The sequence below is a fragment of the Musa acuminata genome, chromosome BXJ1-9 (genome assembly GCF_036884655.1).
Source record: "Musa acuminata AAA Group cultivar baxijiao chromosome BXJ1-9, Cavendish_Baxijiao_AAA, whole genome shotgun sequence".
Lineage (NCBI taxonomy): Eukaryota > Viridiplantae > Streptophyta > Magnoliopsida > Zingiberales > Musaceae > Musa > Musa acuminata.
This window is the reverse complement of record NC_088335.1, coordinates 33859323-33877503: the sequence shown is the minus strand read 5'-3', so window position 1 is coordinate 33877503 and position 18181 is coordinate 33859323. Positions and strand designations below refer to the sequence as shown.

Below are 18181 nucleotides of genomic sequence, written 5' to 3'. Positions count from 1 at the left end.
GTAAGACGCGCTAGGCTTGATCTAGACCGTAAGATCGCACGATCCTACGGCCCAGATCGTGAATTCGATAACAAAGCTGGGAAATTACAAGTAGATATTAGCAGCAAAGACCGAGAGTAGTTATTTCACAGTACGAAAAGACATAAGGCTCTTGTTATTAAGATTATTCATTTATTGGTTAGTGTTACTTCATTTGGTGAGGAAGAAGAACAATTTTCAAGATTATTCATATCTATCTATCCATCGTAATTGGAGATATCCTGTAGTGTGTGCTTGGAGATGGATTTTAAAGCATATCTTTGTCATAGTTGTATCAAAACATGTCATGGTTCCTAAACATTTAGGGATCCGAAACCTCAACTTGAATAGGGGACCAAATTTTGAGCATCGATTATTACGCTTATTGGATTAAACCGAACCCTAAACAGTTGAATTGAGCTTTGCACGCCACGAGGAAGGTAATAGAATAGCTCTGAGTCGATTTTGACTCAATCACTTTAGTTAACCTCGTTCATGAAATCCCATAACGGTGATGAATTCTTGGAAATAACAAGGGCTCGAAGAAGAGGGGTTTATCAAAATTCATTGGCATTGTTTGCAATAATTATTATAAATATTTATTTATGTGATATGAAAAGAGAGATATTAAAAAGGATAATCTCATATTATTAAAGAACGAAGGAGTTGGGTCATATATATTGGATTTGACATAGTCTCAAAAAAAGATACGGATAGTTTGATATTGGTAAGTAAAGAAAAAGTGATTATATATATATATATATATATATATATATATATATATATATATATATATATATATATATATATATATATATATATATAAGGATTTCTAACAACTTTACAGTTTCTGGACTTTAAAAAAAAAAGTGCTTAAAAGAAAAAAAGAAAAAGAAGGGCTTAAAAGAAACCATATCCAATTTATCAACCTCAGGATTCCCAAATTAAATTGTGTATGTAAAAAGAAGAATAAAAGAAGAAAAAAAAAACTTGTTAATACTATCTTAGTGCAGCTTAACATAAGCTATTTTGGCGAACCGCAAATCTTCGTGTTGACTGTATCTTTTAGAACCAAATGACTACAAACAACGAATCCAGATCTTCGCTGCTCAGTTACAAATGGCGATCGATGTCAGGCCAACGATGACTTATTACTCGAGGTCGAGCGTGAGTCATGGTTGCCAGTCTAAAACTGGACGAACCAAGTCTAGTACTTGAAACTTCCGGCCTCTGCGATGGTTTGCAAGGTTGGTCTCCAGTGTCCATGCCTCGACACCCTGTTGCTGTTTTCGCTATCACTTCCAGAGGTACGCACCACCTCCTCCTGCGCCTCCCCCTCTTCGGACGCCACCTGACATCAAAGGATACATACGTATTCGTACTCAAGTTGGCATTTGGAGATACCAAGATTTGAGTTTTTCTATGCAATGTGACAGGGGAAGATGTGTGCCGCGTTGGTGTCAGGTGCAGAGGAAAAGACATAAAAGAGGGATTTTTTTCTAAGGTAAATCGGCCAATTAAATTGCAGTGGCCGTCTCCACATGTGAAAACCAATTTCTTTACGTTTATGATTTATCTTGTGCCTGCAAAAAAACGGTGGCGGGCGATGACAGAGGACAAGACGCGGAGGAAAGAGCCGTATGCCCAAACTAGCCTTACCACAGGCGAAGAATTCGCTTCGCCGCACTGCTTTCTGACCTCTCCCTTCTTCTTCGCCAGCAACTTGCTCAGCCTCACGCGCCTCTTGGATCCGAACTCTCTCAGAACGTCTGCAGTATATATATATGTGTGAGGAAAAGAAGCAGGTAGAGATCGAGAAATTGAAGGGGTGCGGAGAGGTGTCACCGACCTTCGAAGCTGACGAGGCGGTAGAAATGGCCGACGAGGAGGGTGTCTTCTGGGCGGAGTAGTTTAAGGTACCTCACCGAGTTCCCGCCACCGCCGCTGCTGCCACGGCTGCTGCTACGACGGTCGGAGGAGCTGGTGGAGGAGGAGGAGGAGGAGGAGCTAGAATGGGTGACGGTGGTGATGACGGCGACGTAGTGGCCGGGGTTTGATGCCATGACCTGGCTGGCGGAGAGGGGCCAGTAGGCCGTCTCCAGCCTCCCATCGGGGTGCTGGATCACCGCCGCTGCCGACTCCGACGCCTGGCAGTTCCCCATGGCCGATCGATGTCCACTCTCTTTCACCCGAGGTTTTGGCGAGGGGAGGCATATAAAGCGTATGTTGGGTGGAGCAATTAGAAGGGCGAGGGAGGAGAAACGTAAAAGAAAGAAAGAATAAAATGGTCAACCAGGAGGGTCCAACCGCATTTTCTCGGCCTAACTAAACGACCCACGACGGCTTCGATCGACGTGTACGCGTCGTTTAACGTTGTTATATATCACGTTTAAAGCAGTAGAAACCTTCTTTCTTTGTTGACCAGCGTTCAGCTGCTGTTTCCTGCGTAAAACAGTGGAAGGAAGCAAGAACAAGAGTGTGACCTTGGCCTTGCCATATTGGATAATTGACTCGTCTAACAAGGATCGCGCCATGGCCAAGTCCTTGTGCATCAGATCATGACACAATAACGTATTTTTTGATAATTTGTGAGCGAGAATAATGCTTGACTAGTGAAGCAAGAACGTAATGGCACAATTCCTACGAGCACTTCGGGTTGGCCTCTTTAATTTGTTGTTCTTGCGACAACTAAGATGAAGAAGCATACAGATCGGGGTCAAATGGAGGAGGAGTTCCGTGAGGTAGCAGAACTCGTCATGAAGCAGGTCAGCCCATATCTCACCGAAACCAGCATTTGCGCGGCTCAGTGCAGTGTGTCGCCGTCTGGTGCAAAGAAGACAATACGTTGGAGCAGTAATACTAAAATAATCTTTAATTATATTAAAATAGGTTATATATATATATATATATATATTAAAATTAAAAATTTAGAAGAGAAATCTGAAAGCATGTAAGTACTATCCTAAGCAGATTCTTTCCTCTCATTTGAGCGTCGCCTACGAGACAATCGGAATGATTTTCCTATAAGCACGATTACACAAAAAAATTGAGAAGATTTTTTTTTTCTTTCTTCCTTTCTTTCTCTATTTTTTTCTCACAATTTTAGTAAAATTTTCTTTTATTTTTTTTAACTCACAATGTTAGCTGGGAAGTGATTTATTTATAGTCAATCCCAACTGATAAGCGTCATGTGATACTGTACAAACACAATAGCAAGCACTGCAACAACACACTCACTCTTGTATGTGGCGGCGCACACTCGCATAGCCCGTGGGTGTGAGGTGGGCATGCATGGGTGCGGGTGTGCACCATGCTTGCTCATGGCGTACACCCACACGGTGCATGGGCGTGGGTGAACGACATGCTCACGCATGGCGCACACCCGTGCGACGTGAGTGGAACTAATTATTGTAGTACAGATAAATGGATAATTTCATAATTATTCAATGTATTAAGAAAATAAATCAAATATGTGCCATTCCCAAACCTGCATCCAAATCAGACTCATCAAACCCATATGTATATGAATGGGCTTGGACCAACCTTGTTTCTTAATTTTTTTAACAAGACTTCAGGGAGAAGTCATTCAACTGTGTCTTTGTGCGACTAAAGTCACTGAACAATGAAGCGGAATTTGGATTTTTTTTTTTCAAGTTCCAACAATCCCTAATAAAAAAACTTAAATTCTTTTTAAATAAATCAATAACTTAAATATATAATTATATTAAATAAACTCATTAAAAATTGAATATTATTGGTGCATGTACTATGCGATCAATCAGATATCTTTTTAAAAATTTAATCTCTTTTAGTGAAATAAACATCCATATAAAAGAAACTGAGTAAATCAGATCTTAAATTACGTTTCTTTAATCCATACTTAAACTCCCATGAAATATGTTTTCACAAGTAATGCATTAATAGATATACACAAGTATCTTGATTATTCATAAAAAAATTTGAGAATTCATCTAGGGCCATGACCATCTACAAATTCTCTCATATTCTCTCATATAAAAAAGTCCCCTATTAGGGATGTATCTAGAGTCATATTTCACAAAAAAAAAATACTATCTCAGGTCTCTTTCAAACCTATACTATTCCTATATGTATATGTAGGAACACTAATCACCATAGCGATGTGGTTTGAGATAAATTTCATATCTATATATACTAAAGTGCTAACCATTATACTTATTAGCTAACCAATCAATTGTTATTGCCACATTGTATCTCCTTTATAGAATTTCCATTGTAGAGGCTAGGTTACCATCATCGGAAGGCTCATTTTAGGCAAACACTTATTTCCCTCGATACTAGGACCTTACTCCTATTTAGGTCTTTAGTAAGACAACCAATTGGACTATTATCAATTTTAACATAAAATATAGAAATAGCATAATGAGATTCTAGCCATCTAACATATTTTTATCTACTCATTTTAGTATTTATAATTTTCTTTTTATAAAAATCTATTATAGTTTTACCATCACAATGAATATAAACATGAGAAGTAGGGCTTCAGATCATAGAAAGAGTAGAATCAAATACAAAACTCCATCGATATAAGCGGTGTTAGGTGCTACAAGCTCAACTTTCATAGTACTTTTGATAATAATAGTTTGTTTAGTTAATTGCTAAGATATAACATTTCACTAAAAGAAATATATATCTAGATGTCGATTTAATATCTAAATAATAAAAAAATCTAATTAATATCACTATAACATTTAAGAATTGAAGGATATAATACAAAGTTAAGTCCATAATCAAAAGTATTCTTAAGGTATCTAAAAATTTGTCCAAGAGCATTCTAGTGAGCCAAACTTAAGTTACTAGTATATCTAGTAAGTTTGGATACAACAAAGAAATATTATATCTAGTCTTATTTGATAGATAGAGAAGAGATCCAATAAATTGAGAGCTTTTTTTTTATTTAACAAGATGAATATTTAGATCATAAAGAGGGGAGATAGATGAAAATAATCATAATATCTAAATTTTTAATTAATTTTTTAATATAATAAGTTGTGATAATGATATAGAATTAGAAGATTTCTTGATTTTTATTCCTAAGATGATATTAGCTTTACCAAGATCTTTTATACCAAAGTGATAAGATAAGAATGATTTAATCTCTAAGATTATATCTAAATCTAAAGCGAGAATTATGATATCATCAACAACTTACAGATAAGAGAGAGAAGGATAGATTTATTCTCTATCTTTTTATAATATAGACAATTATCAGATTCATTGATTTGAAATCCAAAAAAATAAAAGCACAAAATCAAATTTTTTGTGCTACTACTTAGATGCTTGCGAGTTTGTATAGGGATTGGATCATATTGCACACTTTTTCTTCTTGTCTAAGCACGATAAATCCTAGATTGATTCATGTATATCTTTCTTCTAGCTCTCCACGTAAAAAGATAATCTTCTTATCCATTTGATGATTATGAAGTTTATAAATGGAAGCAAAAGCAAGTAAAACATGGATGGTAGTAATATGTCAAAATAATGAATGTTATCATTTTATCAAAAACCTTGAGCAACAAGCCTTGTATTTTTTAATTGTACTATCGATCCTAATATTTTTCTTGAAAATTCACTTACAAATTATGGATTCTATTTTATTAGTGTGATTACTAATTATGGATTTTATTTTACTATAAACCCCCTTTTTTCATAAAGAAATATTAGGAAAGCACATAGCTCCTGAACTTAATGTTAGGATCGAGTTGGCACTAAGAGAGGGGGGGGGAGGGGTGTGAATTAGTGCTTTCGATAAAACCGACATTGATTCAAATGTTCGTTTGATAAAGCTTGTATCCGAAAAAGTGTTTAAACTTGAAAATGTTCATAAGTGATTGAGGGTAGTAAGTAAGTAAATCAGTGAGTGATGAGAATGAAAAGCATGAAAAAATGACATAGAAAGAAAGTATACTGGATTTATAGTGGTTCGATCATCATGACCTACATCCACTTCTGATTCCTCCTCCGTTGAGGCCACCGGCATCCATTAATGGTCTTCCTTCAATGGCAAAAACCAACCACCCTCTTACAATACTTTCTCATTTTCACGGGTTTAAGAGACAACTCTTACAAGCCTCACACTTCTCTCGAATGATCACACTTTCGTTGCTCTTTCATACAGGATTTTTGTTCACACTTTCGTTGCTCTTTCATATAGGAAAGGGTGGGGTATTTATAGGCCATAATGGTTTCAGAAATGGAGCCAAAAAAATCTCATCCTTGGTTTTCGGGGTACTAGCAACACCACCATAATTTTTGGGCAGTACCACGACTTATAGATTGACACTGGGTGGTACCATCGCCTAGGTGGTACAATTGCCTGACAAAGCCTCGGAGATCGGGCTTTGACGGTTCCACCACCTAATAGGGTGGTACCACTGCTTGGTAGCATTAACTATCGGTGGTACCACTACCCAGACCACTTGGGAGGCTGAGCCCCAAGCGGTTCCATCACCTGACGTGGCTCTAAGTGGCTGAATGAGTCATCCAACCAACCCAATTCAGCCTTATTAAAGGCATAATTGGTCTCTAATTGAGTTAGTAGGATTTCTTCCAAAACTAACTCGAATTGAAACCCTAACTACGATAATTAAGGCTAGACAATTATAATGCAAGCAATCCTAGTTGTCTGGCACATCAATTGTTTATCGAACTCTCAATGAACTTCCGGCGAACTCCCGACGATCTTCCAGCGAACTCTTGGCGAACTTTCGGCGAACTCCCAACGAACTTCTAGCGAGCTTTCACTGCATCGATGATCCTTCGGTGTATCCCTCGATTCATCCGGGCCGATGCCCGATCATTGACTCTAACCCAACTTCTATTCTACTTTAATCATTTTACCTTTCTTACGATCATAATTTATCCTACATCACTTATCTCAACATTTGAATTAGATCATTAATTCACCAATTGATTTCATCATTAAAATATGAGATTCAATAATCTTCTCCTTTTTTATGATGATAACCAATTAATGACGGAGTTAATCATAACTCCCCCTATCTATATGCCATATTGAGATAAGACAAACTTAAATTTCAAAAGGAATAATAACCTTTGAATTCAAGTAAAATAATTTTGATCATAGTGATCAAAATCAAAAATTTAAGTTATCAAATCATAGCATTGCACAATTTCATCACTTCATGCACGATAATAAATCAACATCACTATAGCATGACCTATATGATATTGAAGCATTCATCACTTCATGTATGATAGCAAAATTAATATCATTTTGGCATGAAATTCATGGTACTAAAACATTTATATTTTCAATCATTTTGGGTATAACATACTAAAGCACCATTTATCACTTCATGCATGATACCACATTCAACATCATTTTGGTATAATTTAAACATTCATCATTTCTCTCCCTTTATTATCAACAAAAAAGAGAATCATTTAATAATTTATGCAAGTATTTTAAATTATTCAAGTAAGTTTTACACTAATTTATCTAAGCTAGCAAATTCATGAAATGAGAAGTTAAGTAAAAACATTGGATAATAACTACTTTTGCTTCTTGAAATGGACAAGCTAGCATTTTTGCTTTTAGATGTGCAAACACTTTTTTGGTTCTTCTTGAGATGTGCAAGTTTCTTTCTTCCTTTTATCATAAAAATAAGAATAAGGGAGGAATTCATTCACCACAAGAAAAATCAAGAACCAAATATATGAAAAAAATAAGTTTCATTGAATCAAGTTTCTACTTTTGAAAAAGAAAGGATTCATCATAAAAGATCAAAATGTTCTTGAATCTCGGATTTTGATGATGAAGTCAATTGATGGGTTAATTGATCTAATCCATATTATTGAGTTAAGTATATAGGATTAACTACAATAGCTTGAAGACATAAAGCAAGTCTACCGGAGTCAAGTTCGATGGGTGTTTGAGAGTCTGCCGAAAGTCCGAAGAATTATCAGAAGTGTTGCCGGAACCAACCGAGAAGGAATCAGGGACTTGCTGAAGTTTTTAAAAGTCTGCCGAAGAGATCGTCAGAGGTTCGCGGAGATCACCGAGAAGGTTCGGCTACTTGTCAAAGATTTATTGAACTCGCCACAAGACCGGGAGCCTGTTGGGAGTCTGCCGGAAGAAATCCGAGGGTGTAAAGGAAGTCCGCTGGAAAGCTCACCGAAAGGAAACTCGACGTTGCCAGTTAAAAACCTACTTAGGACTATGTCTTAATTGCGTAGTTTGTATGAAATTAGGGTTAGGATTAACGGTTAATCCTATAACCCGGTTAGGGGCCAACTAGGCCCTAATATAGACTGGTTTGGGCCAAATTAGGAGCCCAACCAGTGACCCATAAGGTCAGGCGGTGGCACCACCCAGAACTTGAGAGTTCCGACGGTGGCACCGTCAGTACACTGTTAGTGTCAGACACTGATAGGTGGTGGCACCGCCAGCACTAGGAACCCAAAAGTAATTCAAATTTGGAGCCTAAATTTGAATTCTCTTGGGGCCTATAAATACCCCTTAATTCTCAGCAGAGACAACACCTTTTTGAGAAGTTAGAGATTGAGAAAAAGCTTTAGCAAAGTCTTATTTTCAATAGCTTAAGTGTTCACCTCCCTCTTTCTCTTTGAAAAATCTGTAAGAGTGTGAACCACTTATAAAAAGGTTGAAAGAGGGATATTTGGTCCTTCCCCTTCAAAGTGATTTGCTAGTGGAAGCTGGGAGCCTCATCGAAGAAGGCTTTGCAAGTGGATGTAGGTCATTTGACCAAACCGCTTTACATTGTGGTGTTCCTTGAATGTGTGAGTGTTTAATTTTCTGAACCACTTATCTTCTTAACAGCAAATTGTTCGGTTTTCTTCTCTCCACTCTTGACTTCCTTTACTCGAGCTATTTTAGCTAAGTCATCCTTCATCGAATCGAAATCTCTACACATTTACGAAATCGATTTCAAACTTACGAGTTTTAATCCGCTGCACTAATTCACCGCCCCCCCCCCCCCGCTCTTAGTGTTGCTCCGATCCTAATAATTGGTATCAAAGCAAGGCTCACTCTTATATTTGGTTTAATACCTAAGAGAGATGACTTACTCCGGTATGCAAGAGGGTCACTCTATTACACGTCCACCTATGTTTAATGGGTCGGATTACACGTATTGGAAGGCTCGTTTGAGGATCTTCCTTATTTCCATAGATTTTGAGCTTTAGACTATTGCTGAAAATGGATTTCAAAAATCTTCTATTCCAATGAGCGAATGGAATGAATCGAAGAAGAAGGTTTTTGTTTTAAACGCAAAGGCTATGAATGCCTTATTTTGTGCACTTGAAAAAAATGAATTTAATCGTGTTTCGATTTGTGATTCGGCTTTTGATATTTGGAGAACTCTTGAGGTCACTCATGAAGGCACTAGCCGAGTGAAAGAGTCCAAAATCAACATTCTTGTGCATTCTTACAAACTTTTCCGAATGAAACCAAGTGAGTCTATCGGAGATATGTACACCCGTTTCACGGATGTCATCAATGGACTCAAAGCTCTTGGTAAAGGTTTTTTAAACTTTGAATTAGTAACTAAAATTTTAAGATCCCTTCCAAAGAGTTGGGATCCAAAAATTATGACCATTCAAGAGGCCAAGGACCTTAAAACATTTCCTCTCGAAGAACTTATTGGGTCTCTTATGACCTACGAAATGACGTGTCATACTCATGAAGTGCTCGAGAACCCTCTTCCAAAGAATAAGAAGGATATGACACTTAGAACACAAGAAGATCACTTAAAAGAAATATCAAGTGATGAGGACAGTGACGATGACATTGCACTTTTAACTCAAAAATTTTAAAAATTTATAAGAAAGAATAAATTTAAAAATGACACCAAAAATAAACTTGAACATAAAAAGGACCAAGTAATATACTACGAATGTAAGAAGCCGGAGCACTTCAAAAATGAATGCCCCTAAGCCAAGAAGACGCAACCGAAGAAGAAGAAAGCTTTAAAAGCGACTTTGGACGACTCAAGTGATTCTGAGAATAAAGAAGCTAGCAATAAAGAGGAGACAAACTTCGCGCTAATTGCTTTAGGAGGAGAGATATGTGATTTAATCAATGAAGATTTATCTTTCGATGAACTTTTTATCGCTTTTCATGAATTATTTGATGAGTGTAGAACTATTAGTAAGAAGTTCAATCTATTAAAGAAAGAGCATGCCTTACTATAAAATAAGCTTGATAATCTTCAAACTCCTCCATGCACTAAGTGTGAACACTTAGAAGTAATAAAAGATGAGAATTTGTTACTTAAAGAGACCTTAAACAGGTTTAAGATCGGTAGCAAAGACTTGGACATGATACTTGCAAACAAGGGTCACGTCGCAAATAGAAGTGAAATTGGTTTTGTGAGAGGATCTCACCAAAATCCTACCACCTTCATTGAAGGACCCACATTACATGTTTCACCTCATTTGAAATGCAACTTTTGTTGTAAATCCGGACATATTATTTACAAATGTCCATTTAAGAAAATTAGTCCACATAAGTTGATATGGGTTCCTAAAAGAACTATAAATAATTCAATAATGAATGACAAAATTAGTAGATCAATTTTTGAGGCACCCAAAATCAAATGGGTACCTAAAAACCATCCTCTTTTATAGATAAACTCACAAGCTAGGAGCAAGAGATGGTATCTTGATAGTGGATGCTCAAGGCATATGACCGGAGATCCATCTCATTTCTCTATGCTCACTAGCAAAGAAGAAGAGTATGTCATATTCGGAGACAACAACAAAGGTAAAATCATTGGCAAAGGAACCATATGTAACAAATCAAGTTTTTCAATTGATGATGTGTTGCTAGTTGATGGATTAAAACATAATATCTTAAGTATTAGTCAATTATGCGATAAAGGTTACATTGTTAGATTTGAATCTAATGTGTGCATTATTGAAAAACCAAACAATAACATATCAATGATTGCCTTAAAACAAAATAATGTCTACACCATCAACCTTGATGAACTTAGTAATGAAATATGCTTTTTCGCTTTAAATGATGATGTTTGGCTTTGGCATAGGAGATTAGGCCATGCAAGTATGAAATTAATATCTAAGATTTCATCTAGAGAGTTAGTAGGAGGGATTCCCAATATGAAGTTTGTTAAGGACAAAGTGTGCGATGGTTGTCAATTAGGAAAACAAATGAAAACTAGTTTCAAACCAAAAAAATCAAATTAGCACCACTAGACTATTGCAATTGATCCATTTGGACTTATTCAGATCAATTGACACAATGAGTCTAGGAGGAAGCAAATATGCTTTCGTAATTGTAGATGACTATAGTAGATATACTTAGACTTATTTCTTGGCTCACAAAAGTGATTGTTTCAAATGTTTCTCTAAATTTTGTAAACTTACTCAAAACAAAAAAGGCTTCATTATTTCATCAATTTGGAGTGATCACGGTGGCGAATTTCAAAATCGTGACTTCCAAAGTTTTTGTGAATCCAATGGATATAATCACAACTTCTCCACTCCGAGAAATCCTCAACAAAACGGGGTAGTTGAAAGAAAAAATAGAAATTTACAAGAAATAGCAAGAACCATGTTAAATGAACATAGTCTACCTAAGTATTTTTGGGTCGAAGTTATTAATACAGCTTGCTATGTCATGAATAGGGTTCTAATAAGACCATCTCTATCAAAAACTCCATATGAATTATGGAATAACAAAAAATCAAATGTTTCTTATTTTAAAGTTTTCAGTTGTAAATGGTTTATTTTGAATGAAAATGATGCCTTAGGAAAATTTGATGTTAAATCCAATGAAGGCATCTTTCTTGGTTACTCTATCATTTCTAAGGCTTTTCGTATTTTTAACAAAAGAACCTTAGTTATAGAAGAGCCTATTCATGTAGTTTTTAATGAAATTTTCAAGTTAAAGAAAAATGATTTTGATGATGATCTTGGTTTTGATAATTTGAATTTAAATGAACCGCCTCCTCAAAACAGCAACTTGGATGCATCTTCTTCCGAAATTTTCTTACCCAAGGAATGGAAGTATGTAGATGCTCATCCAAAGGAGCTAATTATAGGAGATAAATCAAAAGGGGTTCAAACTCGTTCTTCCTTCAAGAATTTTTGTGCTAACGCCACATTCCTTTCTCAAATTGAACCTAAATGCATTGACAAAGCCTTGAAAGATGATTCATGGGTTTTTGCAATGTAAGAGGAATTGAATCAATTTAAGAAGAATGAGGTATGGAAGCTTGTTCTTAGACCTAGTGACTTAAAAACAAGCAAGATGAATGCGGTATCGTGGTTAGAAACAAGGCTAGACTAGTGGCCAAAGGTTTCAACCAAGAAGAAGGTATCGACTACAAAGAGACCTTCGCTCCTGTGGCAAGATTAGAAGCCATTAGGATACTCCTTGCCTATGCTAATAGTAATAATTTTAAACTATTTCAAATGGACGTCAAAAGTGCTTTCTTGAATGATTTTATTTCCGAAAAAGTGTATGTTGAACAACCTCCCGAATTTAAAAATTCTCTTCTTCCTAATCATGTATTTAAATTAACTAAGGCTCTCTATGGCTTAAAACAAGCTCCTAGAGCTTGGTATGAAAGGCTTAGTTCCTTTCTTATTTTAAATAATTTTACAAAAGACAAGGTTGAGACTACATTATTTATCAAACATTTTAAAAATAATTTTCTTATTGTTTAAATTATGTTGACGATATTATTTTTGGTTCTTCGGATGAATCACTATGTGAATCATTTGCCAAGTGTATGAGTCATGAATTTGAAATGAGACTAATGGGAGAATTAACCTTCTTTTTAGGATTACAAATTAAACAACTTAGTGATGGTATATTTCTTAATCAATCTAAATATAAATTAGAATTGTTAAAATGATTTAACATGGATGGTTCAAAAGCGATAAACACTCCTATGAGTACTTCCACTAAGTTAGATATGGATGAAAATGGTGAAAATTTTGATCAAAAAATATATAGGGGAATGATAGGTAGTTTACTTTACCTCACCACAACTAGACCGGATATCATGTTTAGTGTAGGACTTTGCGCAAGGTTTCAATCTAATCCTAAATTATCTCATCTTAAAAGTATTAAAAGAATCTTTAGATATCTTAAAGGAACTTCTAATTTAGGATTATGGTATCCAAAATCTGATAAATTCGATTTAATAGCTTATGCAGATGCTGATTTTGGCAGATGCAAGATAGATAGAAAAAGCACATCCAGAACATGCCAATTTTTAGGACATGCACTTGTTTCTTGGACTTCCAAAAAATAAAATTCGGTTGCACTATCTATGGCAGAAGCCGAATACATAGCTACAAGTGCATGCTGTGCACAAGTTGTTTGGCTGAAGAATACATTGGAAGACTATGAAATTTACTTGAAGAACATTCCCATAAAATGTGATAATACAAGTGTCATTTGTCTTACCAAAAATCTAATTCAACACTCTAGAACTAAGCATATTGACATTAGGCATCATTTTATACACGATCATGTCTTTAATAATAATGTCATTCTAGAATTTATTGATACAAAGCATCAATTAGTGAATATTTTTACAAAAACCTTAAATGAAGATTAATTTGACTTTATTAGAAGGGAATTAGGCATGTTGAATTGTCCTTATGAATGAGCTTGATTGAATATATTTTTTAAAATTTTTTATCCTCTTTTCAGTTTTCATGGATTTAACTTTGGTGCTTTCATTGAAGATTGAATTCTTCCTTTTTTTATTTTGAATGATATCTTAAAGAGCAATCCAAGACACTATCCTATCTTGAATTAAACACTTCTTAAAACAAAAAAAAAAGGAAGGAAAAAATCATTCTTAGCACGCCAACGGTGGCACCGTCAAAACCGACGGTAGCACCACCTGGGCGCTCGGTCCCTAGGCGGTGGCACTGCTCGGATTGGCGGTGGCACCGCCCGAGAAACCCCATATAAATAGGTGAGTTAGGGTCGACGATGGAACTGCCCCCAACCCGTGAGAACCCTCCCTAGAACTCCTACAAAACCTTCTAAACATTTATCACCCTCATTCTAACCTCTATAAGCCTAAGAGAGGGATTCTTTTTGGATCAAGCTCTCTACCTCCCAAGGAAATCTTCATAAGGTAAGATCTGAAATTTTTCTTTCTTCCTCTCATTATTTGACCTATTCTTTATAGTTCTTTCTTGATTTATCATCTTGATTAGATATGACTCCTAAGAGATCATCAAGAACCAAAGAGAAGAGGGTGGAAGGAGATTCCTACGACCAAAACCTTTTTAGATCCAATAAAGTAGCTCTTAGGTTTCCTAATTTCGAAACAAGAACAATACATAAGGGTAAACATGTTGATCTAGATGAATTTGGAAACCTAGAACCCATTAGATGGTTTGCACATTTAGATACGTTATCTCTCCTACAAATCAATGAACCAATTTATCCTAGGTTAGTTAGGTTATTTTATGCAAACTTATGTGTGAATAATGATAACTTAACTACCTACCTCTTAGGAACACAAATTCAAATCTTTGATAGCACTATATGTGAGCTAATTGGAATTACCGAAAAGGATAGGGGTTGTTATTTTAGAAATAAATGAGATATCAATGCAATCAGAGCAACTTACTCCGAAGCCTTAGAAATTATTTTTTCAAATCTGAACCTAGGCATGATTCCCAAAAGTTACGAGCACTTGTTGCCCTTTAACTCTAAATTTCTTTATCACATCATGATAAGCATCATACTTCCTAACAATTTCATCATGATGAGATTAGTCAAATAAAGTTAAGTACTATGTATTGGATTATGACCGACCAACATAATTGTTTTGGATACTTAATCCGGTAACATATGCAGGACATAATAACTAAAGACACAATGTTACCATATGTGGGGTTAGTCACTCGATTAATACTTGCCCATAATATTTGTGTCTCACCCGATGAAGAAATAATCCAAGTCGATCGATTTAACACTATCAACAGAAACCTACTCAAAAGACTTAGGTGCACTTTTAGCAATGATATATAGATTAGGCAACCTAGAAGGACTGATCTAGTTCTCCCACCAATAGAACACCCTGAAACACCCATTTTTAGGAGAAATGAATCTCCTCCTCCTAGTCCCTTTGGTGCAGCACCTTCAAAATCAGCTCCTACTTCATCTTTTGAAGATCCCATTATGGCAGAATTAAATTAGATCAAGTCACAACAAGAGCAACTCAAATCACAGCAAGTGCAAATTTAATTACAGCAAGTTGAAATTTTGAGGGAACTACGACAAATGAACCAAAAGATAGATGCCATGTATAGGAACTATAGATTTCCTCCTAAGGAATAATCAATGTGTTTTCTTATTATGCTACCTTGACATGCGATGTTGGATGTTTCTATCCAAAATTTTATCAATATTTTGACGGCACCTTCATGTTATTTTGGATGAATTGTTCAATCTTAATGCCAAGTTGAATCTTTGTCAATTTCATCATCTCCTTTTTGTATGAATGCTGAATTTTTCTTATGAGATGAATTTTGTATGATCTTATGAATGCTGAATTTTGTATGATCGATCTTAATGCTGAATTTTTTTTTTTATGAGATGATTTTATGATCACAAATTGTATACTTAAAACCTCATCTTCTTTTGTTGATGACAAAGGGGGAGAAGAATGAGCAAAAGACTGATGACTTATGCAAATATGATAGCATGACTTATATGTATTGCAAAAGCCTATATGTTGTATAATGCATTGAAAAATGTCTTATATGCATCGCAAATTTTTTTGAGAATATTGCAATATGAAAGTTTTTAGATTGGTTGTCGTTTGATCTCATAATCATAGGAAATCATGCCTTGTATTTATATCATGAGATTCATTTTGAACTTTCATATCTCTTGTCGAAATGATAATTGTCTTTTATCATTCGACTTGGAAAATAATTTTCATTTGAAATTATGAGAAATATGAAGTTTCATATATGCTCATGCTTAAAGAGAATAACGATAAGTTCAACAGATAGAACTTATCAGTTTAGGCTTGAATTCAAAGAGATTGAATTCAAGTGTTTTTATCTTCTCATTATATGGCATATAGATAGGGGGATTTATGTTTAACTCCGTCATCAATTGATTGTCATTATCAAAAAGGGGAAGATTGTTGAATCTTATATTTTGATGATGAAGTCAATTGATGGGTTAATTGATCTAATCCATATTATAGAGTTAAGTATGTAAGATTAACTACGATAGCTTAAAGACATAAAGCAAGTCTACCATAGTCAAGTTTGATGGGTGTTCGAGACTCCGTCGAAAGTCCGAAGAATTATCGGAAGTGTTGCCGGAACCAACCGAGAAGGAATCAGGGACTTGCCGAAGTTTTCAAAAGTCCATCGAAGAGATCATCGGAGGTTCGCGGAGATCACCGAGAAGGTTCGGCTACTTGCCAAAGATTTGCTGAACTCGCCACAAGACCGGGAGCCTGTCGGGAGTCCGTCGGAAGAAATCCGAGGGTGTATCGGAAGTCCGCTGGAAAGCTCACCGGAAGGAAACTCGACGTTGCCAGTTAAAAACCTACTTAGGACTATGTCTTAATTATGTAGTTTGCATATAATTAGGATTAGGATTAAGGATTAATCCTATAACCTGGTTAGGGGCCAATTGGGCCCTAATATAAACTGGTTTGGGCCAAATTAGGAGCTCGACTAATGACCCGTAAGGTCAGGCGGTGGCACCGCCTAGAACCCGAAAGGTCGGGTAGTGGTATCGTCGGACTGGGCGGTGGCACCGCCCAGCACCCGGTCGGATTGGGCGGTGGCACCACCCAGAACCCGAGAGTTCCGGTGGTGGCACCGCCAGTACATTGTCAGTGTCAGACACTGACAGGCGGTGGCACCATTAGCATATGGAACTAAAAAGTAATTCAAATTTGGAGCCCAAATTTGAATCCTCTTGGGGCCTATAAATACCCCTCAATTCTCAGCAGAGACAACACCTTTTTGAGAAGTTAGAGATTGAGAAAAAGCTTTAGCAAAGTCTTGTTTTCAATAGCTTAAGTGTTCACCTCCCTCTTTCTCTTTAAAAAATCTGTAAGAGTGTGAACCATTTGTAAAAAAGTTGTAAGAGGAGTATTTGGTCCTTCTCCTTCAAAGTGATTTGCTAGTGGAAGTTGCGAGCCTTATCGAAGAAGGCTTCGCAAGTGATTTACATTGTGGTGTTCCTTGAATGTGTGAGTGTTTAATTTTCTGAATCACTTATCTTCTTAGCAGCAAATTGTTCGGTTTTTTTCTCTCCACTCATGACTTCCTTTACTCGAGCTATTTTAGCTAAGTCATCCTTCATCGAATCGAAATCTTTACACATTTACAAAATCGATTTCAAACTTACGAGTTTTAATCCGTTGCACTAATTCACCTCCCCCCCTCTTAGTGCTGCTTCGATCCTAACAAATGTACATACTATAAATTCATCAATCAAATCTCTTTTCTTGTAAATAGAAGGAAGAAGGATTCATAGGAAATGATTATCACATAAAAGATCAAGTATAGCAAAAATCCATAAAACTTCAAGAAAGTGACACGAAATGATCTCAATAAAGAGATAGCTCAATTTTTAAAAGTTGAGAAATCCAAAAAATATATTAAGGAATTCATGCATTTGGAAGATTTAACATGTCTAATTCTCTTCTAATAAAATCAAAGTATTCCTTTTATAAAAATAACTATTAATTGATGTTTAGTATTAATAAATTCTTAATATATATCATGATTATTAATATGATCTCTAATAAAATGATGTCTAATATTAATATGTTTAGTTCTAGAGTATTGAATGAGATTTTTTGTTAAACATATTGTACTAGTATTATCATATTTTATAGGTATAATTTTCAAGTGAATCCTATAATCTTCTAAAGTGTTTTTCATCCATATCACTTGTGTACAACATGCACCTACTACTATATATTTAGCTTTGATTGTAGATAATGCAACCGAGTTTTGTTTCTTGGAAGACCAAGAGATAAGTGCATGATCTAAGAGTTAACACGTTCTAGATGTACTTTTTCTATTTATTTGATAACTAGCAAAATCAACATCGACATAAGCAAGTAACTCAAAGTTTTTGAATTTTGGATACCATAATCAT

The 18181-nt window shown here is 35.7% G+C and overlaps 1 protein-coding gene across 1 annotated transcript; it reads right to left on the bottom strand.

Moving 5' to 3' along the window:
• Nucleotides 1–1045: 1045 nt before the first annotated feature.
• LOC135594316 (uncharacterized) lies at nt 1046–2247 on the bottom strand. Its single transcript, XM_065084712.1, has 3 exons — nt 1868–2247; nt 1678–1787; nt 1046–1369 (listed from the first exon to the last, which is right to left on the bottom strand). Exons 1-3 carry the CDS (start codon nt 2178–2180, stop codon nt 1226–1228), a joined length of 567 nt encoding a protein of 188 aa, XP_064940784.1. The 5' UTR covers nt 2181–2247; the 3' UTR covers nt 1046–1225.
• Between the last annotated feature and the right edge of the window lie 15934 nt (nt 2248–18181).